Source organism: Chlorocebus sabaeus, chromosome 3, assembly GCF_047675955.1.
Source record: "Chlorocebus sabaeus isolate Y175 chromosome 3, mChlSab1.0.hap1, whole genome shotgun sequence".
NCBI classification, from domain to species: Eukaryota; Metazoa; Chordata; class Mammalia; order Primates; family Cercopithecidae; genus Chlorocebus; species Chlorocebus sabaeus.
Window position 1 is genome coordinate 19348872 of NC_132906.1, and position 22979 is coordinate 19371850.

At 40.7% G+C, this 22979-nt stretch overlaps 1 protein-coding gene across 41 annotated transcripts in view; it reads right to left on the reverse strand.

Annotated features, from left to right (window-relative positions):
- LOC103214323 (phosphatidylinositol 3,4,5-trisphosphate 3-phosphatase TPTE2-like) overlaps window positions 1–22979 on the reverse strand; it is a 55531-nt gene that overhangs the window by 13990 nt on the left and 18562 nt on the right. For 34 of the 41 annotated variants that reach the window (XR_012091981.1, XR_012091972.1, XR_012091975.1 and 31 more), the window contains 2 exons: window positions 19260–19365; window positions 13346–13434 (listed from right to left, as the gene is read on the reverse strand). Coding sequence is in view for 9 of the 41 variants with exons in the window: in XM_073013593.1 (XP_072869694.1) it covers window positions 13424–13434; window positions 19260–19365 (117 nt within the window). In the remaining 32 variants the exon portion in view is untranslated. The other 7 variants (XR_012091990.1, XM_073013584.1, XM_073013579.1 and 4 more) reach the window with 6 other exon arrangements.

Sequence of the window (22979 nt, forward strand, 5' to 3'; positions counted from 1 at the left end):
GGTCCTGCTGCTACTCACTGGGCAGGATGCCTCCTGGCTTGGGCCCCCAGCATAGCTCCTGCCTGATCACCAGTTGGTGGTGGCTCTGTGTTTCTCTGGGATGGAGCTTCCAGAGACAACTGACAGGCCTCTGCAATTGCTGCCATCACAGTACCCACTCTTGCTTCCCCCAGGCTAGGGAGGGAACAAAGAGCCTGACTACTTTCTCAGCATCCTACAGAGAGGAGGCCAGACTGTCTTCTGGGTCGGGTTGTCTGACCTCCCTGCTCTTCAGGCAGGGCCCCCAGCTTGGGCCCAGCCACACAGCTGCCCCAACCCTGGCTGATAACAATTGGCTGTGGTTTTGCATTTGTCTGGGGTAGAGTCCCCAGAGGCAACTGATAGGCCCTCTGCCATTGCCACTGCCCGGGTCTACACTCCTGTTGTCTCTAAGCTGAGGAGGGAACAAAAAGCCTGAGTTTGCCCTGGGGCTGCAGCGTGGCAGCTTGGGAGTGCCAAGGCGAGATCTGTAGCAGGCACTAGAGCAGGAGAGGAGCCCACACTCTCAGAGTACTGAGAGGGCTGTTACATGAACCTGTGGTCTACCACAGCAGTGGGTGTGCCTCCCTATGCAGGGCCAACTGGCTGGAAAAAGGGTGGCCTATTTCCCTACCTCAGCCTCTGCCTGAGGGAGCACACCTGACAAAAGAAACACGGGCACAGTGCCATTGGTTGGAAGGGGCTCCCCCACGGCCCAAGAGCGGACCTGATGAGGTGGTCACCTCTCTTCCCACTGTACTACAGAGCGCAGCCAGAAACACCAGGAAATACAAAGGAGCCAAGTGGCTAAGATCTATCTACCGACCATTACTCCTAAGTGCCATCTACTGGAATTCAGCCCAAACTACAAAAATAGTTTGCTAATATACCTTCCTGTAAAACCAAGGTAAGAATTCAAGCACAAATAAAGACCCTGCACGGAGTCTTGGCCCTCGGAAAACATGAAGAAATGCAGCCAACTGACTATGCTCAACTTACACCACAGTTAAAGGAATACCAATCCTCTCAGATGAGAAAGAATCAGTGAAAGAACTCTGGCCATTCAAAGAGCCAGAGTGTCCCCTTACCTCGAAATGAGTCTGCTAGCTCCCTAGCAATGGTTCTTAATCAGTTGGAGATGGCTGAAATGACAGATGTAGAATACAAAATCTGGATGCCAAGGAAGCTCATCAAGATTCAGAAGAAAGCTGAAAACGAATCCAAGGTTTCCAGTAAAGTGATCCAAGAGCTGAAAGATGAAATAGCCATTTTAAGAAAGAACCAAACTGAATTTCCATAGCTGAGAAATTCACTGTAAGAATTTTATAATACAATTGGAAGTATTAACAGCAGAACAGACCAAGCTGAGGAATCTCAGAGCTCTTCTAACCAACTCAGACAAAAATAAAAAAAGAATTTTTAAAAATGAGCAAAACTTCTGAGAAATATTAGATTATGTAAAGAGACCAAGTCTGTCACTCATTGGCATTCCTGAGAGAAAAGGAGAGAGAATAAACACTTGGAAAATATATTTGAGGATACAGTTTATGTAACTTTCCCTAATCGTGTTAGAAAGGTTGACATGCAAATCCAAGAAATACAGAGAACCCAAGCTAAATACTATATAAGATGGTCATCCTCAAGGCACATAGTCATCAGATTCACCAAGGTCAATGGAAAAGGAAAAAGTCATAAAGGAAGCAGAAGAGAAGGGCCAGGTTATGTATATGGGGAAGCCCATCAGGCTAGCAGCAGACTTTTTAGCAGAAACGTTACAAGCCAGAAGAGATTGGGGATCTGCTTTCAGTGTCCTTAAAGAAAATAAATTCCAATGAAGAATTTCATATCCCACCAAAAAGCTTCATAAGTGATGGAGAAATAAAATGCTCAGAGAAACAAGCACTTAGGGAATTCATTTTAACTAGACCAGCCTTATAAGAGATCCTTTAGAAAGTGCTAAACGTGGAATTGAAAGAAGGAGCCTGCTACCACAAAACACATTTAAGCACATAGCTCACAGGCAATACAGAACAACCACACAAACAAGTCTATACAACAACCAGCTAACAACATGATGACAGGATGAAAATCTCACATATCAGTACTAACCCTGAATCATAAATGGGCTAAACTCACTTAAAAGGCAAAAAGTGACAGGCTGGATCAAAAGACAAGACTCAATCATCTGCTGTCTTCAAGAAACCCACCTCACTCCTAATGACATCCACAGGGTGAAAGTAAAGGGATGAAGAAAGATCTATCATGCAAATGGAAAACAAAAAAGAGCAGGAGTCGCTATTCTTATGTTAGATAAAACATGTTTTTAACCAATAAAAGGGACAAAAGAAGGGCATTATAGACTGTTAAAGAGCAAAATCCAACCAGAAGACCTAGCCTAAGTATGTACATAACCAATACTGGAGCGCCCAGATTCATAAAACAAGTTTTTCTTGGCCTACAAAAAGATTAAGACAACCACACAATAATAGTAGGAGACTTCAACACCCCACTGACAGCAATAGACAGATCACTGAGGTAGAAAACTAACTCTGTGCTTAAACTTGACAGTTGACCAACTGGACCTGATAGACATCTACAGAACACTTTACCCAATAAACACAGAAGATACATTCTCGTGCTCACAGAACATAATGTAAGATCAACCACATGCTTGGCCATAAAGCAAGCCTCATTAAATTCAAAAAGTTTGAAATCACACCAAGCACACACTCTGACCACAGTGCAACAAAAATAGAAATCAGTATCAAGAAGATCTTTCTTTTTTTTTTTTTAAGAAGATCTTTCAAAACTACATAAATACATAGAAATTAAATAACTTGCTCCTGAATCACTCCTGGGGTGAACATTTAAATTAAGGGAGAAATAAAAAAAGTCTTTCAAATTAATGAAAATAGGGACAAAACATATCAAAATCTCTGGGATGCAGCTAAAGCAATGTTAAGAGGAAAGTTTACAGCACTGAAGGCCTTTGCCAAGAAGTTAGAAATACCTGAAATTAATATTCCTACTTTGCACTTAAGGGAACCAGGAAAAAAAAAGAATAAATGAACCCCAAAGCTGGCAGAAGAGAAACAACTAAAATTAGAGAAGCACGAAATGAAGTGTTTGTTGAGGTGCTGGCTTTTTTTTTTTTGAGACTAGATGCAAAAATCCACACAAAAGATCAATTAAACCAATAATTAGTTTTTTTTTTAAATAAACAAGATTGATAGGCTGATAGCTAAACAAAGAGAAGAACCAAATAAGTACAATCAGAAACGACAAAGATGACATTACAACCAATCCCACAGAAATACAAAAGATCCTCAGAGAATACTATAAACAACTCCATGCAAACAAATTATGTCATCTAGAGGAAATGGATAGGCCAGGCACACCGGGTGGCTCACGCCTGTAATCCCAGCACTTTGGGAGGCCAAGGCGGGTGGATCACGAGGTCAGGGGTTCAAGACCAGCCTGGCCAACACAGTGAAACCCTGTCTCTACTAAAAATACAAAAAATTAGCCGGGTGTGGTGGCAGGCACCTGTAATATCAGTTACTCTGGAGGCTGAGGCAGGAGAATCACTTGAACCTGGGAGGCAGAGGTTGCAGTGAGCCAAGATTGTGCCACTGTACTCCAGCCTGGGCGACAGTGCGAGACTCCGTCTCAAAAAAAAAAAAAAAAAAAAAGGAAATGGATAAATTCCTGGAAACATAAAATCTCCCAAGATTGAATCAGAAAGAGACTGAAACCTTGAATAGACAAATATCGAGTTCTGAAATCAAATCATTAATTAAAAAATCTACCAACAAAGAAAAGCCCAGATGGAGCCACAGCTGAATTCTACCAGATGTAGAAATAACTGGTACCGGTTCTAGTGAAACTATTCCAAAGAATTGAGAATGAGGGGCTCCTCCCTGATTCACTCTTTGAAGCCAGTATCAGCCTAATACCAAAATCTGGCAAAGACACACACAGAAATAAAACTTCAGGCCAATTACTCTGATGAACACAGACACAAAAATTCTTAATACTAGGAAACAGAATCCAGCACATCAGTAAGTTAATACACCACAATCAAGAAGGCTTCAGTCCAGGGATGCAAGGCTGGTTCAACATATGCAAATAGGCTGGGCACGGTGGCTCAGACCTGTAATCCAAGCACTCTGGGAGGCCAAGGCGGGCAGATCATGAGGTCAGGAGATCGAGACCATCCTGGCTAACACAGTGAAACCCCATCTCTACCAAATATACAAAAAAAAAAAATTAGCCAGGCGTGGTGGCGGGCACCTGTAGTCCCAGCTACTCGGGAGGCTGAGGCAGGAGAATGGCGTGGACCCAGGAGGCGGAGCTTGCAGTGAGCCGAGATCGCACTACTGCACTCCAGCCAGGGGGACAGAGCGAGACTCTGTATCAAAAAACAACAACAACAACAACAAAAAAAAAACCATGCAAATAAATAAATGTGATTCACCACATAAACAGGACTAAAAGCTGAAACCACATGACCATCTCGATAGATGCGGAAACAGCTTTTGATAAAATCCAACATCCCTTCACATTAAAAACCTTAACAGATTAGGTATCAAAGGAACATACCTCAAAATAGTAAGAGCCATCTATGACAAAGCCACAGCCACCAACCTACTGAATGAGCAAAAGCTGGAACCAATCCCCATGGGAAATGAAACAAGACAACGATGCCCACTCTCACCACTCCTATTCAACATAGTACTGGAAGTCCTACCCAGAGCACTCAGTCAGGAGAAAGAAAGGCATCCAAATAGCAAAAAGAAAAAGTCAAACTATCTCTCTTTGCTGATGGTATTATTCGATATTCAGAAAACCCTGAAGACTGCCAAAAGGCTACTAGAACTGGTAAACAACTTTAGCAAAGTTTCAGGATAAAAAAAAAATCAATGTACAAAAATCAACAGCATTTCTATACACCAATAATGTCCAGGCTGAGAGTCAAATCAAGAACAGAATCCCATTTACAGTAGCCACAAAGAAAACGAAATACCTAGGAATACAGCTAACAAAGGATGTGAAAGATCTCTACAAGAACCACAAAACACTGCTGAAAGAAATCAGAGGTAACAATTAAATGGAAAAACATTCCATGCTCATGGACTGGAAGAATCAGTATCACTCAAATGGCCATACTGCCCAAAGCAGTTTACAGATTCAGTGCTATTTCTATCAAACTACCAATGTCATTCTTCACAGAATTAGAAAAATGTATTCTAAAATTCATATGAAAGCAAAAGAGAGCCTGAATAGCCAAAGCAAATCTGAGCAAAAAGGGCAAAGCCAGAGGCTTCAAACTATAACGCTATAGTAGCCCAAACAGCATGGTACTGGTACAAAAGGAGACACAGACCAATGGAACAGAATAGAAAACCCAGAATCAAGCCTTACACTTACAACCATCTGATCTTTGACAAGGCTGACAAAAACAAGCAATGGGGGAAGGACTCCCTAGTCAATAAATGGTGCTGGGGTAACTGGCTGGCTCTATGCAGAATAATGATACTGGACCCATACCTTTCATCATATACAGAAATAAACCGGAGATAGATTAAAGATTTAAATGTAAGACCTCAAATGATAAAAATCCTAGAAGAAAACCTCAGAAATACCCTTCTTGACATTGGCCTTGGCAAAGAATTTTTAACTAAGTACCCAAAAGCAATTGCAATAAAAACAGATTGACAAGTGGGACCTAATAAAACTAAAGATTTTCTGCACAGCAAGATAAATGATTGACAGAGTAAACAGACAACCTACAGAACAGGAGAAAACATTTGCAAACTATGCATCCAACAAAGGTCTAATATCCATATAAGGAACTTACAGAAAATCAACACGCAGAAACCAAATAACTCCATTAAAAAAATGGGTAAAGAACATGAACACATACTTCCCAAAAGAAGACATACAAGTGACCAATGAACATATGAAAAAATGCTTCATGTCACTAATCGTCAGAGAAGTGCAAATCAAAACCACAATGAGATACCCTCTCACACTAGTCAGAATGGCTATTAATAAAAAGTCAAAAACAACAGATGCTGGCAAGGCTACAGAGAAAAGGGAATGTTTATGCATTGTTGGTGGGCATCTAAATTAGTTCAGCCACTGTGGAAAGCAGTCTGGAGACTTCTCAAAGAACTTAACAGAGCTACCATTTGACCCAGTAATCCCATTATTGGGTATATACCCAATGGAAAAAAGATCATTCTACCGAAAGACACGCACACTGATATGTTCATTGCTGTGCTATTTACAATAGCAAAGATGTGGAAGCTGTGCTATTCACAATAGCAAAGATACGGAATCAACCTACGTGCCCATCAGTGGTGGACTGGATAAAGAAAATGTGGTACATATACACAATGGAATTCTACGCAGCCACAAAAATGAGCGAAATCATGTCTTTTGCAGCAGCATAGCTGGAGCTGAAGGCCATTATCCTAAGCAAATTAATAAAGGGACAGAAAACCACATAACACATGTTCTCACTCATAAGAGCTAAACAACAGGTACTCTTGGACATAAATATGGGAACAATAGACACTGTGGACTACTCGAGGGGGATGGAGAGGAGTGCAGGTTGAAAAACTACCTATTGGGTACTATGCTTACTACCAGGGTACGATATACTGATGTGACAAACTTGCACACATACCCCTATGTTTAAAATTAAAGTCTTAAACCATGAGTATCATTCTGATATGTTTCTTGAGTTGTTCAAATAATCATTCATTTTGCATTCTAAGAAAGCAATACCCAAAGAGGTCTTAAACAAGTTTTCTTTGAATAAGCAAAAGCAGAATAGTGTAACAACTCATGATTTCCAGAAATTTTGGTGGGTCTTGGAGGTTTGGGGAAGAGAAACCTTAATGGTAATCTCCTTATTTCAAAAAGTGAAATTCTTAAAATAAAAAAGGGGGTTTCTTTTCTTCCTGTATTGCTAGTATTGAAAAAGACAGATCTTACTCTTCCCTGAGCCAGCTAAGTATTTTCCTCCCTATTCACCTAAACCCAGGACATAATCTGCCCTCTGTAGATTACTGCTGTGTGAATTTTAAATGAAATAGTCCTATGTTGTGCCTACACATGTGTCTGTAATATGAATGGCAGGGTATAATAATAATAATAACATGAAGGGAATTTGAAAGCATGTTATATGATTTTTTTTTTTCCCTCAAAGTGGGAACCAGATTAGCGGGAGTAAGAACATAAGCCTTTAGTTGGGCTGCTGCCCTGGCAGTTGGAACCTTTCTTGGAATATTTAGAGGAGAAAAAATCACCTGCAGCTAGGCTGTGCACCAGCCTCGTGGGGCTCTTGGCTCCTGGCAGGTTGCTGCCTTCCATGCCCACCATGGCTCGGGGCTCTACTCTCATCTGCGCCACTCTGGTACCCGCAGCCCTTATATATTCTGTTTCCACTCAAAAATAAAAAAGCTCCTATGGCAAACTCCAGATACTGAGCTGCTGAGGTGGGTGGTCCGAATGGTTAGTGTGTTGGTTACAAAGTTGTTTTGCTGGAGTGGTTTGCCTTGAACTCTCAAACCCTGTATTTTCGTGAACTGCTTCTTTTTTTAGTGCCTTCTGTAGAGTGCAAAGTTTTTCAGGAAGGAGTATATCGTGTTTTAGCAGTGACCCTTGTCTTATTAGTTGCTACCTTTCATTTCCTGATGAATTCATCTTGGTCTAGATTGTTGAGAGCCTTGCCAATAAAAGGAAAATCATTCAAATAAGATTAATTTCAATAAAGCCAAAATAGAACTTTTTCAAGGACAATCATGGCCTGAAGATACAGTGGCAATGAAGGTACTTTGAATAAAGTAACACCCACAGGCTGGGCATGGTGGTTCATGCCTGTAATCCCAACACTTTGGGAGACTGAGGCAGGCAGATTGCTTGAGTTCAGGAATTCGAGACCAGCCTGGGCAACATGACGAAACTTCATCTCTACTAAAAATACAAAAATTAGCCGGGTGTGGTGACGTGTGCCTATAGTCCCAGCTACTCGGGAGGCTGGAGGTGGGAGAATCACCTGAGCCTGGGAGGTCGAGGCTGCAGTGAACCAAGATCACACCACTGCACTCCAATCTTGACAACCAGAGTGAGACCCTGTCTCAAAAATAAAAAATAAAAATAAAAAATGTGTTTTAAAAAAGTAGCACCCAGCACCAAAGAGGAAATAATAATGATTTCCCATAGACATAAGGCTAACCAGTGTTTATAATGAAAAGATTACCTCCCTTCAGAGTTCCCCCATTCCCCCAAGCTCAGGTGAAGTTAGTTGTGAGCAGGAGTAGTGGATTTCAAAATAATACGCCTAGATTACTCTAAGAACAAATATTTCTTTTGATTCACTTACAATTTTATACAAAAGCAGAAGTTACCGAAGATTATTTATCCTTCATATTTTTTACCACGATCTTCTTACCCCAACCCCCATGTCTGTGTGTAATTAAAGGAAGCTTGTTAAGTAAGCTACTCATTTCGTGCTTGGAATGAGAGAAAAGAGTGTGTGCTGGGAGTTGGGGGACTGCCTGTGTGAAACATTTCTCTCTTCTGGATTTAAAACTTAGTCTTTGCTGCCAATCTGTTAACAGACAGTTTGTAAATGAAGTAGAAGAAAAAAATATAAATTAGCTTTCTAATAAATGTGAAATTACAAATGTGAAAGCAAGCAGGGAATAAATACTTGACCAAAAGTATGTAAGTGGGTGTTGGGGAATCACAATTTTTAAATATCTCAATTATTTTGATATGAAAGTTCTATTTCAAAGTTCTTCAGAATGATGCCTAATGTTCCTGCATACTGTGTTCCAGATTTATATAAATACAAGATAGAAACTGTGAAGTATATGCCTTCAAAAAAAAAAAAGACATTTTATCTATATATATTTAATAGCTTTATCAAGAACATATGTAAACCTATATAAATATAGATATACCATCAAGGAAGATTTAGAACATGTAACTATGTGGCAGGGGTTGGAAAGAACATAATTCTTTCCCAGAAGGGGAAGGGGGAACTACACTTAATCAGATACCAGCTACAACGTAACTATAAGTCATTTCTAATAAAAAAAAAAATCTCTACTGCAAATTCTGGTGGGTAAATTTTCCATGTCTTTTGCTCATGTGGATTATCCAATTCCTTTCTTTGTGGTTTAAGCCTAAGAATAGAAAAAAAAATGATTACATTTTTATATTGGGGCTAACTGAAAAGCCATGCAGTTGGGTGCTCTTGTTACAGCTTGAAGAAATAAGAAAAGAACCTTACCATGAATAGAACCTCAGCCCCTTTTTTGTGTCTCAGTTGGCTCCAGCAACACATCAGTAACTGATTCTTTTTTTTTTTTTTGAGACCGAGTCTTGCTTTCTTGCCAGGCTGGAGTGCAGTGGCCTGATCTCAGCTCACTGCAACCTCCTACTCCCTGGTTCAAGAGATTCTGCCTCAGCCTCCTGAGTAGCTGGGAGTACAGGCACTCGCCACCACACCCAGCTAATTTTTGTATTTTTTAGCAGAGACAGGATTTCACCATGTTGGCCAGGATGGTCTTGATCTCCTGACCTCATGATCCACCTGCCTCAGCCTCCCAAAGTGCTGGGATTACAGGCGTGAGTCACCGTGCCCGGCCGCTGATTCTTTTTTTTTTTTTTTTGAGACGGAGTCTCCCTCTGTCGCCCAGGCTGGAGTGCAGTGCCGTGATCTCGGCTCACTGCAAGCTCCGCCTCCCGGGTTCAGGCCATTCTCCTGCCTCAGCCTCCTGAGTAGCTGGGACTACAGGTGCCCGCCACCACGCCCAGCTAATTTTGTTTTTGCATTTTTAGTAGAGACGGGGTTTCACCATGTTAGCCAGGATGGTCTCGATCTCCTGACCTCGTGATCTGCCTGCCTTGGACTCCCAAAGTGCTGGGATTACAGGTGTGAGCCACCGCGCCTGGCCGCCTGGTCTCTGATTCTTTTAACATTGCTTTTTATGGAATTAATAACATTCAGGTTTAATAAAATATCTAAATTTCAGAAATCAGTCAGGCCAGGTATGAATGAAAACCCAGTAATAAAATACTATATCCCTTTAAATTTATGTGTGAGGTTGCAATTTTTTGAATTTTTACAATCAGACCTTGGAGATGACCTTGAGCAGTAGTATATAACTCCCACATGCTTAGCGTTCCAATAATAGAACACTAGGCATAAATTTGTTAACCCATTTATGCCTAATATTCTAAATGATAGAAGTTGGCATTTTTGGCTATAACAATCTCATAACAAAAACAGCTTTGCCAAGTAGTATGTAAATTTAAACGTTACAGAAATCTTTAGAAATTTATATAAAAGTGAGAATAAAAGTGATCTAACTTACTGCTTCTTCAAAATGAAAATGGTGTTTTAAAGGAAAAAAAACTATCCTTTAGCAAGAACCATTTTTGAGGAACAGCATCAAATGAAGCTCCACCCAGCTCTCACTATTTGAGGGACTTTGCTCATGTTAGAAGAAAAAGTTTATTGTTTGTATACATCCAAGAAAAAAAATTGTAAAAAATTTCCATCAAATCCAAAGTTCACTCTATCAAAATCCATTAAACGTATATACATTACAGGTGTGTAGACCACAGGTTTAATTTACCGTTGCCTTGCTGGACTTAAGGAGTTATTAGATCCAGTCCACATCTGAAGAAAAGATTAGGACTGGATGTAACAATAACTATCAATTCATGCCGCATATAATCATAGCCACTTCTTCAACTCTCACCTAAATCATTTAAAAAATATTTTCTCCTTTTGTATTGAAGAGTATGGTTGATTAGAAAAAAATCTCAATTTTTCACCACCACAGAACAAATGCTACTTATAGTGGATAACTTCTAGACTGAAAAATGAGTTTCCAAATATGGCAGAAGGTTTTTTTGGAACAATAATCTCCAAATCCAATTAATAATTTTTCAGAAAGTTTTCCCAATTCAGTTATTAGAAAGCCACATTTAAATGGGAGGTTATTACTTAATGATATTTTTTTAGCTGTAGTCCTTAATACTTATTGTGTCTTATAACTTCTCCTAGATATAAGTGTGTCAGTCAGCTTTTCAGCTAGCTGAAGCCTCCCTAGGTCCTGCCTTACTTTAGCACAAAATTTGGTGGTGGTTTGTCATTGGTAAATCAGCACCTACTGAGGACCTGACATATTGAAAGTACTGAGCAGACTCATATTGAACTTCTCTGGGAAGAATTTGCTATCACACTTAAGATCTGGTTATAATATTTTTGAACTCATAACACAGTCCTGTGGCATGGACCTTGAGGATACTGCAACAGTGGGTCTCAAGAACAACTAACTGTATTTTTAAAATAACCAAAATTAAGAGGAGTAAGGCAACGGTCAATGGTGGCTTGAGGAGTTTTTGCTCTCTATAAAGTTCTTGACAACCAGGAAAAGACTTGCCATTACACCTTATACATAGACATTGAAGGTTAGGCTGTTTCTATAGGTTTATATTATATCCATATCTGTTATTCTGTATAAAAGATGTGTTAAACCAGAAGAAAAAATGACAGTTGTCATAGTATTTAGGAAGATCCTAAAAAGAAAAAAAAATTTTTTTCAAAGTAAAACTGATACCAAGAACTAATCATTCCAAAGAAATTAAACTTCATTCCTTTATATATTTACCAAACAATTATAACCATTAAATACATAGCACTCTGCAGTCTACAACAATCCCTCAAGACACAAAGGAGGAGGCTTAAGAAAATGCTATTGCATTCTCTTGCTGTTTCTATTAAAATTTTCAATGCTAGATATTTAATTTAATATTAAATTAAAATGTAAATGCTGATATTTGAATCTAGTTTAGATAGTGCTAAACAGAATCTACTAAGGACCTAAGCCTAAGGACCCAAGTATATTGTAGTGAATTCTTAAAATTTGTTTGTGGCCTCAGCATCCCTTTTAAATATAAATTGGACTTTCTGATATTGGAAGCAGGGTTCAGTCACCCTCAGCACTTTCCAGTTCACCTCCTCCCAGTTTCTCAATGTGACTGATCCTGTTGGCTACCTTATTCAACCTTCTCCTGGGGACTACTTCATTATGGGACAGCTAGATATAACCTACTTGACTCACCCCACAGACCCCCATACTCCACATGAACCATGTGGATATAACAGTGACCACCTCTCAGTTACAACAGAGACTCATGGCTGCTTGCATTAAACCAAATTGGACCTCCCTGTAGGAAACCTGCTCAGATAGCACCTTACATCCCAATAAAGGCTTCTACTCCCAGGCCCCTCCCTCTCTCTCGCTATTGATCCCCATTGAGCACAGGTCTCCTGGATGGCTCTCCCTTCCAGTTAGCCCTGCGAAGTGTGCTGCCCTCTTCTCTCTGGAATTAATAAAAAAAACTGCTTCAGTTATTTGATGTGTTTTATTGTGCTGCCTTCTCTGTGTTTCACCCAACGGAGTCACCCAAACCTAACTTTCTTTCCAGTCAGTGCTCTAAGCTACTTGGGAGGCTGAAGTGGGAGGACTGCTTGAGTCCAGCAGGTTGAAGCTGCAGTTAGCTATGATCACGCCACTGCACTCCAGCCTGGGTGATAGAGTGAGACCCTGTCTCAATTTTTTTTTTTTTTTTTTCTGTTTTTTGAGACAGGGTCTCACTCTTGTTGCCCAGGCTGGAGTGCAGTGGTGCAATCTCAGCTCACTGCAACCTCCGCCTCCCAGGTTCAAGCGATTCTCCTGCCTCCGCCTCCCGAATAGCTGAGATTACAGGCATGCGCCACCATGCCCAGCTGCTTTTGTATTTTTAGTAGAGACAGGGTTTCTCCATGTTGGTCAGGCTGGTCTTGAACCCCCGACCTCATGTGATCCGCCCGCCTCGGCCTCCCAAAGTGCTGGGATTACAGGCATGATTACTTTTTTAATTTAAAAAAAAGATGCAAAACAAAATGTAATCATTGCTATGCAGTAAAACATAACTTTGGGGTTTTTTTAGCATCTTGGCTTTTTTTGTGTTTATCTTGTATTTTTTGTATTTGATAATTAACATATGTAAATTTAGACAAATTTAGAAAATTTACAATTTAGAAAAAACAAATGAACAAAAGTTATTCAAATTACATATGTTCTTTTAAAAAAATTTATTATAAATCTGATTTATCGTTTTTCTCCCCCTCCCTCTGTGGGATGACATCTGTCATCTCCCTTGTTGGGAATTGTAGTAAAGCAAATCTTAAATAAAATCATTCAAAAGACCAGACAAGAACAATGGCAGAGGCTGTTTCTTGATTACTCACCAAAGAGAAAAATTGCACTTTCATATCATCATGCAGAGGCGGATAGTTGAATACATCAATTATTGCTCTATTTCAGTGTCATGAAATACCTGTGAATGAACACATGGAATTTAGAACTATAAACCTAACTAACGATAACAATGAAGTTTCTTTTCACTTATTATGACTTCCAATATTTATCAAGTACTTTTGGTCTCACAGCCCAATCACTACATGTATAAATAATTATTAATCTTTTCTAGTTGTAATACTGTTGCTTATGTGTGTGTGTGTGTTTGAGATAGAGTCTTACTGTCACCCAGGCTGAAGTGCAGGGGCATGATCTCTGCTCATTGCAACCTCTGCCTCCCAAGTTCGAGTGATTCCTGTGCCTCAGCCTCCTGAGTAGCTGGGACTATAGGCACATGCCACCACACCCGGCTAATTTTTGTATTTTTAGTAGACATGGGGTTTCACTATATTGGCCAGGCTGGTCTCGAACTCCTGGCCTCAAGTGATTTGCCCACCTGGGCCTCCGAAAGTGCTGGGATTACAGGCGTGAGCCACTGCACTGGGCCTGTTGTTCACGTTTTTAAAATGCCAACATGTTTGAGGGTTATCATGAGGCACTTTTCTTTTCTTTTTTTTTTTTTTTGAGACAGAGTCTCGCTCCATCACCATGCTGAGTGCAATGGTGGGATCTCGGCTCACTGCAACCTCCGCCTCCCGAGTTCAAGCGATTTTCCTGCCTCTACTTCCCGAGTAGCTGGGACTACAGGCGTGCACCACCAGGCCGAACTAATTTTTGTATTTTAAGTAGAGACCAGGTTTCACCATGTTGGCCAGGTTGGTCTCGATCTCTTGAGCTTGTGATCTGCCCATCTTGGCCTCCCAAAGTGCTGGGATTAGAGGCATGAGCCACCATGCTTGCCCTTTAAAAAAATATTGAATTTTCTATTAGACTTTAATCAATTATTATAATTTAATGTGTGTCATTTGATGTTCATGCGTTAGGGCCTCTTTTGAGAATACATTAAGAAGCTCAATTTTAAAGCTAACATTGACATTCAAAAAGCAATGTGTAACTCACCAAGGTTTTTTATTTTCTAAATTTAAAAAATAACAACGGGGGCCTGTAACACTTGGGCAGTGGGCCCACCCGCCCCTCCCAAGGGAGGGGGAGAGCGGGGTCCCCCTACTCATCATGTTTTATCAGAACTCTTGTGTTTGTCAATGGGATCTTTGGACTTGACCATTGCAGGTTGGTGGATGAAGTGACCAAAGATAGGTCAAGTTTTGGAATGAATGACTTCGAAGCTATACTATTTCTTTGACTCACTCTCCTGTAAATAATAGCACCCACAATAAGAAAGGTCTAGGTCCTGTGAAAAACACAAAAGGAGGTACAGACTCCGTAGGTGTCTTCAGGGAGCTGTACACATAAGAAACAATAGTAGAATGGTATATAACTCAATCTGTATAATGAAGACTGGGTGTGCTGTTATGCACTATTGGGGGCTAGTTAATAGGAGGTGCAGAATGCAAAAATTTCACTGAGGAGGTAAAAATTGAATTGGACATGAAACAGTTTAGATAGAGGAAGAAGGGCTCTGGAAATAGAATGTAGTCCATACAGAGGGAAAAAGAACAGCAATAATGTGAAGTAGAAATTAGAAAAATAGGCTGGGCATGGTGGCTCATGTCTATAATCCCAACACTTTGGGAGGCCAAGACGGGCAGATCACCTGAGGTCGGCAGTTCGAGATCAGCCTGACCAACATGGAGAAACCCCATCTCTACTAAAAATACAAAAATGAGCTGGGCGTGGTGGCGCATGCCTGTAATCCCAGCTACTTGGGAGGCTGAGGCAGGAGAATCACTTGAACCCACGAGGTGGAGGTTGCAGTGAGCTGAGATTGCACCATTGTACTCCAGCCTGGGCAACAAGAGTGAAACTTCATCTCAAAAAAAGAAAAAGAAAAAAAGAAATCAGAAAAACAACAACAAAAAAGGTCAGGCAGTGTGGCTCATGCCTATAATCCTGGCACGTTGCGAGGCTGAGGTGGAAAGGCTGCTTGAGCCCAGGAGTTTGAGACCAGCCTGGGCAACATAGCAAGATCTGGGCTCTACAAAAAATAAAAGAATTGGGGGATTGCTTGAGTTTAGGAGGTCGAGGCTGCAGTGAGCCATGATCATGCCACTGTGCTACAGCCTGGGTGACGGAATGAGACCCTGATTCAAGAAAAGAAAAAGAAAAGGAAGAAAGGAAGGAAAGAAAGAAATAACCAACTAACTAACTAAATAAATTAGAGTTGTGTTCCAAGAGCCAAAGAGGATGACCCAGTTTATTTGGAATGAAGTCTGTTGGTCAAACTACTGATGGAAAAAGCTCAGGTATTACATTAGGGCTATTACATCTTAAGAGCTCAAGAGTCAAAGAAATAAGAGTGAAGTTGTTGAAGAATATGGTGGGGCATTTCCTACGTGACAAAGATGCCTGATAATTATCATATATAACACTTATTTAGTGATTTATAGTTTACAAAGAAACTTCATATATATTATCTAATTTAATTCCCATAACACTTGAGATATGATATTTATTTTACAGATAAGGATGTTGGGCCAAAGGTGTGAACTGGCTCTGATCACGGGCACACAGTGTGTCTTCTGCTCTACCTACAACTTTTCACAATGAGAGAATATTCCAGGATGCATATTTGAGGATTCTATACATTGCATTATATAAGGAGAAAGAAAAGGTAAGGAGACCATTGTAGAAATCTAAGCATAAGCAAATGAGGTTCTGGACAGTTAGTGGCAGTGAGAACAGAAAGGAAGGAGAACACAGAAAAATTTCAAAGGCATAATCAGCAGGGATTGATAACTAACTGGATTTAGGGAGCCGAGGCAAAGAGAATCAAAGCACAAGGCCTGAGTCGGAGAATGCTGGTGCCATTTGCAGAAGTAGAGAAAGCTCATTGACAATTCAGACTGGCTAATGCATTTGAGTTGGAGTGGAAACTGTTCATGTTGTAGCTCCTGCATCTACAACTCAGTGGGTTCTCATAAACATCTGACCAGTAAATGAACAAATAATAGTTTAAGTAAGGGGAATGGGTCATTCTTCAACCAAGAATAAAGCATTTGCTAAGAACAGAAAGCCAAGGGTCAGGCCTGGGTGAATGCCCTCAGTTGAGAGAGGCCAAAAAAAGAGCAGGAGAGAGGGGGTGATGCAGAGAGGGAAGGAATAGGGTAACAGGAGAATCTGAGACAAAGGCCTGGGTAGGAAAAGTTTATGGTTATTAGACCCATGAAGGAAGCTTTCTTATTGTTTCAGAAAAGGTGTATAGTTTTAGGCATTTCTTCATTGCAGCAAAACGTTGACTACCAGGTCCTTTTTGCTTTGGATAAAGAGACTCCTCCCCAGTTCATTCACTCTTGCATTATTTCTCATAGGGTCATCCCACAGAACGTCTGACTTAGAATCACTTGGGACATTGCTAAGTCTGTAGATTCCTGGCCCCCATTCCAGATTTCCCGAATCACACTTTGGGGGTACAACCTAAGAATGTAAATCTTTACAAGCTCCTTGGTGGTTTTCATGCACACTAAAATTTTAGAATCAGTACTGTATAATTAAAGATAAAATGAACAACAAGAGAATATAGCTGTAAAGACCAGGTATGTAAATTAAAATCCTTAACACATTCCTGGGAACATGCTCAGCATTTATGGAAAAATGAAAGGCAAAGCAACACTGAACAGAAATAAATTCTGGAAAGGACCCTGAAAAAAACTGTTTTGAACAAACAGGTTAATTTATCTCTGGTTTGCAACCAAACCCAGTGACACCAAGTTGGATGGTAACCAGAAAGCGTTATGGACTCTCTATGGTGAGTGATAGTTTAGGGAGGTGAACATTGCTGCTTTGACATTCAGCCTTAAAACAAACATCAGATTTTTTTCAATTCACATGCTTTCTCTTACCTAACAATTTCTTAAATTAGTACAGGAAAAGACAACTTTTTTCTCTATTACTATTTTGACTTTTAGATCATATCCATCACCTGCTCCAACACCTAAATGAAATTTAAAAGTTAGGTTGGTTAGCACGAAGATCAAAATGTCTCAGCAATTAACATCATGGATGAAAAAGAGAAAAAGTTATCCAAGCTAACAATGTATCAGTAGTTACTATTTGGTCTTGCATGGATTTTGTCCTTGAAAGACAAGTCTTCAAGCCCAGTTCTGTCTCCTAAAGCAGATTTTATAAGTCTAGAGAGGAGAAAAAAAATTACATATAGTTCAGCTTTAAAGACTTAGAATCCCATCACTATATCTTTCCAGAAAAAATATCTAGGGAAGGTGGGCCGGGCACGGTGGCTCACACCACCATAATCCCAGTACTTTGGGAGGCCGAGGTGGATGGATTAGTTGAGGTCAGGAGTTCGAGACCAGCCTGGTCAACATGGTGAAACCCCATCTCTACTAAAAATAACAAAAATTAGCTGGGCGTGGTGGCATGTGCCTGTAATCCCAGCTACTCAGGAGGCTGAGATAGGAGAATCACTTCAACCTAGGAGGTGGAGGTTGCAGTGAAGCAAGACTCTGTCTCCAAAAAAAAAAAAAAAAAGAAAGAAAGGAAGGTGACTTGCAACCTTTCTTGCTAATATGTTGCTTTCTTCAGACTTCTAATCATAATGATTCTTAATAATAAATACACTACTTTGGTCCTACTTTAAGTCTAGTTCCTGATGTAATCCCTATAAAAATATACAATAGTTATATCCAAAAATTCCTGTGGTGTTCAGCATATATTTACAGAAAAAGGCTCTTTTGCCCTTCTTTTCAATTCAAATGACTCACTTCCTTTAGCATTTCCTCAAAGACTTGGTTTCTCAGCCAATTAACTCTTTATTGCTTTACTCTCAACTCTACATTTTTAATTTAAATATGCACAAAATTAAAGGTAGAGAATTAAAACAAATATTTTAATAAACTAGTGTATTAATTATTCTTGATTACTCATATTGTATGCTGTTTGTTTTCTTTTCATTTAATTTTGTTTTCACTAACACTATGCTATTAATTTGTCATTAGAAATCACAGTTTCTTGCCTCAGTTCCCTCTTTCCCATTCCAGGTGCAGAACTTCTTTCTATTGATGTCTACCAGAAATCAGTGAAATGTAGAACTAAATTCAGAAAGCTAAAAATACTAGGCTGTCTGTGTGGAAACCAGCATCCTGGCACCATGGCTCCTATAACACCCAGCACTGGCACCACCTCAGGTCCACTAGCTGGCTGCTAGAAGAGGTTTGTTTTAGGGGTTCAGAAGCATCGCCTCCTCCCTGCTACCTCTCTGGCAGTGGGAGTGGTGAGACCCCATCCCTTCCACACAGACACATCCTGCTTTTCCACCTCCCCCGAGTGTAAGCTGGGAGTGAGAGGGTTACAGATAGACGAGACAGGGGAAAGGGAGAGCCCAGGGTGATAAGAAAAAAATATGCCTCTGAAAGAAGGTGAGAAAATGATATGGTATGGAGACACCTGCACCAAGACAAGCTCTGAACTAGAGGTGGTTATGAGAAATAACTAGTCTTGAGGGCACATGGGTCCTCCTCCTCCCTCATCAGAGGCTCACTCTGCCCTGAAAAGTCCACCCTGGGTTGAGACCAGAGGAGCAACAAGAACAGGAAAGATGGGAAGGGGATGAAGTCCCCCAAAAGAAAAAGTGAAGAACATCTAAGGGCTGGCAATCAATGGACAATTGCAGGAGGAGGGACATACATAAGGAGGAGTTCATGTGTGAGGATATGTAAAAAGACAGATATGAGTTAGGATCATCTGTATATGTAACTATGAGCAAAAGCCTCCCAGAGCGGGAACATTGGCCCTCCTGCCCAATTCTCCAATTATACATAAAGCACTTACCATGAATTGAATAAATAATGAATGCTTTTATAAAAAGTATCCTTCTTGGAGGGAGATTCCAGTTGTAGATATGTTTCACTTGTGCAAAATATCCAACGTATCTATTCTGAAAAGCAACAGAAGCCTCACTTGAAGTGGAGATGAAAGTCTAAAGTCAGCATTCCTATATATATATATATATTTATTTTATTTTGCATAAAGCTTTTTAAGGGAAGTAAGTAATTAAGGAAACATTTAATGGATGATATTATATAACTAGACATTTTGAGGGATGCTGCCTCACAACTAATACCTTGGGGGTACAATACTGAATTAAGTGCTATGGGGAATTAAGAAGGATGAAGCCAGGTCTTGTTTATAGGCTGCTTACAGTTGGGAGGGCAACTAATCGGAACCAACAACAAAACAGTTACAGCATTATCAGTGTACAGATAGAAGCTTAGTTGTGACTCGGTTAGAGGAAGGTTTGTGGTTTGGTGAAGAGCAGCTTGCTGGGCATGAGAGAATGGTATATGTGAAAACTCAAGAGGAATACCGACATATCTCCGTAGCAGATTTCATGTCATTCTCTTGTTCCTGACAGCTACAATTTCTTCACTTTCCATTTCCCCAAGTCTGTTTTCACAAGTAAGCCCTGGAATTCTCTTAGCCTTGTCCTTTCCCTGGGGCAGGCTGTTCACAACTGCTCTCCTTGAATCTTTCTTCAAGGTGTTGAAGAGCTCTGGTACTGAATCAACTGGTTCAGAATTCAAAAGTTGGCCGGGTGCTGTGGCTCATGCCTATAATTCCAATACTTTGGGAGGCTGACGTGGGTAGATCACTTGAGGACAGGAGTTTGAGAACAGCCTGGCCAACAGGGTGAGACCCTATCTATACTAAAAATACAAAAGTTAGCTGTGCGTGGTGATGGGCACCTGTAAGCCCAACCACTCGGGAGGCTGAGGCGGGAGAATCGCTTGAACCCAAGAGGTCGAGATTGCAATGAGCTGAGATTGCACTACTGCACACCAGTCTGGGCGACAGAGCACGACTCTGTCTCAAAGAAAAAAAAAAAAGAATAAGTTCACAGACTGTTCCTTACCCACTGGGAAATGCTCATTAAAGTAACTAACTGACACACTTTCCTTTAGAAAGGGCCAATCATGAGGAAGGCTCATGAAAGTTCTTAAGAATAGATGTAAGGCCGGGCGCAGTGGTTCATGCCTGTAATCCCAGCACTTTGGGAGGCCGAGGTGGGCGGATCACAAGGTCAGGAGATCAAGACCACAGTGAAACCCCGTCTCTACTAAAAATACAAAAAATTAGCCGGGTGCAGTGGCGGGCGTCTGTAGTTCCAGCTACTCAGGAGGCTGAGGCAGGAGAACGGCGTGAACCCGGAAGGCGGAGCTTGCAGTGAGCCGAGATCGTGCCACTGCACTCCAGCCTGGGTGACAGAGCAAGACTCCGTCTCAAAAAAAAAAAAAAAAAAAAGAGTAGATGTAGTCAGTAGAATAGCCCCCAGTGCAGGATCAGAATGTGATGGTGTCTGAGAATCACCAGCAGACACAGAGGGTACTCTGTCCTGAGGTCTTGCCAACACAGCTCTCAAACATGCAGCTGAGTCCCTGTGTTGCTTTCTCAGTGATTCAGAAAAGATTCAGTTGCAGCCTTTGGTGTGCTAGTTCTGGACTAAAGTTTGGGAAACTATGCATGACTGCAGAAGAAATGGGGATGGGGAGATGTGTGGGGAGAGGTGTTGAAGGAGCTCCATCTAGCATCCCCTTAGCTCCTGCCACCAGATTCTCCACCTTCCCCTAAAGGCTGTAGCCTACCAGGGCCCTCAAGCTGCTTGTGCTCCCATGCTTCCTTCTCCTAAACTTAAAACAACATGGACATGTAGTAGAAATTAATTCAATCAACACATAGGAGCCACTCACTACAAAGATGATATTATGAGAAAAAGGTGGAAAGATGGGTAAGCCATGGGCTTTGCCTTTAAAGGGGATACAGAAGTCACCACTTCAAATACCTAGAGAATAATGAAAAGTAATGTAGTCCCTAAGAGAAACACAAAGGGCTTAAAGAATTGAAAAAGCAAGACTACTTCAGGCTGAGAAGGGAAAGAGACTCCAGGAAAAGGGCCCTGAGCAATGGCACAAGGGAATCACGTGTCCACAGGCTGGGAAACAGCACACAGCCTAAATGTGTTCAAGTGTGGGATGTGTGCATGCACACAGCAGAAGAAAAGGTTGGAAAAGTCAAACTGCGGCTTCTGAGTGCCAGGTTGAAACATTTAGCTTATTGCCATTGGCAGTGGGGACACAGTATGGATTTTGAGAGTGGAAGTGGCATGATTAGGGCTGCACTTCAGTAAATTCACCTATTACTTTTAGCTTAGGGTCTATGACTGTCTTTGTTTTGTTTTGTTTTTGGCTAGGGTGTGGGAGAAAAGTATCAGTGGATAAGGCTGAGTTCTTTTGACCCAAACTAAGGGTTTAGGGCCAGTAGTTACAGTGTTCTTCTAATGGGGCCAAGAGTACTTACTCAGCTCCCACCACTTAAAGAAAAACTCATTTACAGCCACATCCAAATCTATTTAAGAATTCCCAACCCACTCTCACTTGAGTTTTAGGGGCAATACAGAAAAGGCACTATAAATGAGAAGCCATGCACAGCAATGGCTTCAGGGTCTGACATCTAGATTTCAGTCCTTGGTTCAAAAGTTGCTGTCTCTGAACCTCAGTTTTCTAATTTATAAGATGAGAATCATAGTAGTGGCTACTCATAGAGTTACTGAGAATATTAAATGAGCTGGTGAATATGTAACTCTTAGAATAGCTCAGCAAAGTCTAGAATGTTGTAAATGCTATAGGATAAACATCCTGGTTTCTTCAATAAACAAATTACAAGTAATAAAAAATGGTGAGAAATCCATGAACTTAGATTCTTAAAAGAGACTTAGGAGACACAGCAACCAAATGAAATGTGTGGACCTTGTTTGAATTCTGATTGAAACAAACTAAATTTTTAAAGATTTTAAGACAATTTTGGAAACAAACATGGACTACAAATTTGATATTAAGGATTTTTAAGGTGTAATATTTTTATATATGATAAAGAGTATTCAGGGTTTTTTTTTTTTTAAGAGTCCTTAAATGTCATACTGAAATACCTGTGGGATAAAATGATCTGAGGACTGAAATTTCCTTTAAAATAACCCAGGTTTAGGGAAAGCAAGAGTAGAGAGTGAGGTTAGGGGTGTGAGTAGAGTGGGAAAAGAATGGATGAAATGTGGCTGGTTGCAGGCTGAAATGACTGTTGCAGCAATGTGATGACTATATGGGGATATATTGTATGCTTTTCTGGACTTTTGTATATGATTAAACTTTTCCATAACAAACGTTTTTCTTTTTTCTTTTTTTTAAAAGGAGTTTCACCCTGTCACCTGGGTTGGAGTGCAGTGGTGCTATCTCAGCTCACTGCAACCTCTGCCTCCTGGGTTCAAGGGATTCTCCTGCCTCAGCCTCCTGAGTAGCTGGGATTACAGGCACCCGCCACTATGCCCAGCTAATTTTTGTATTTTCAGTAGAGACAGGGTTTCACCATGTTGGCCAGGCTGGTCTCAAACTCCTGACCTTGTGATTCGCCCCACCTTGGCCTCCCGAACTGTTGGGATTACAGGCATGAGCCACTGTGCCCAGCCAACAATTAAAAAATAGAGTAACTGTATATTTCACATAG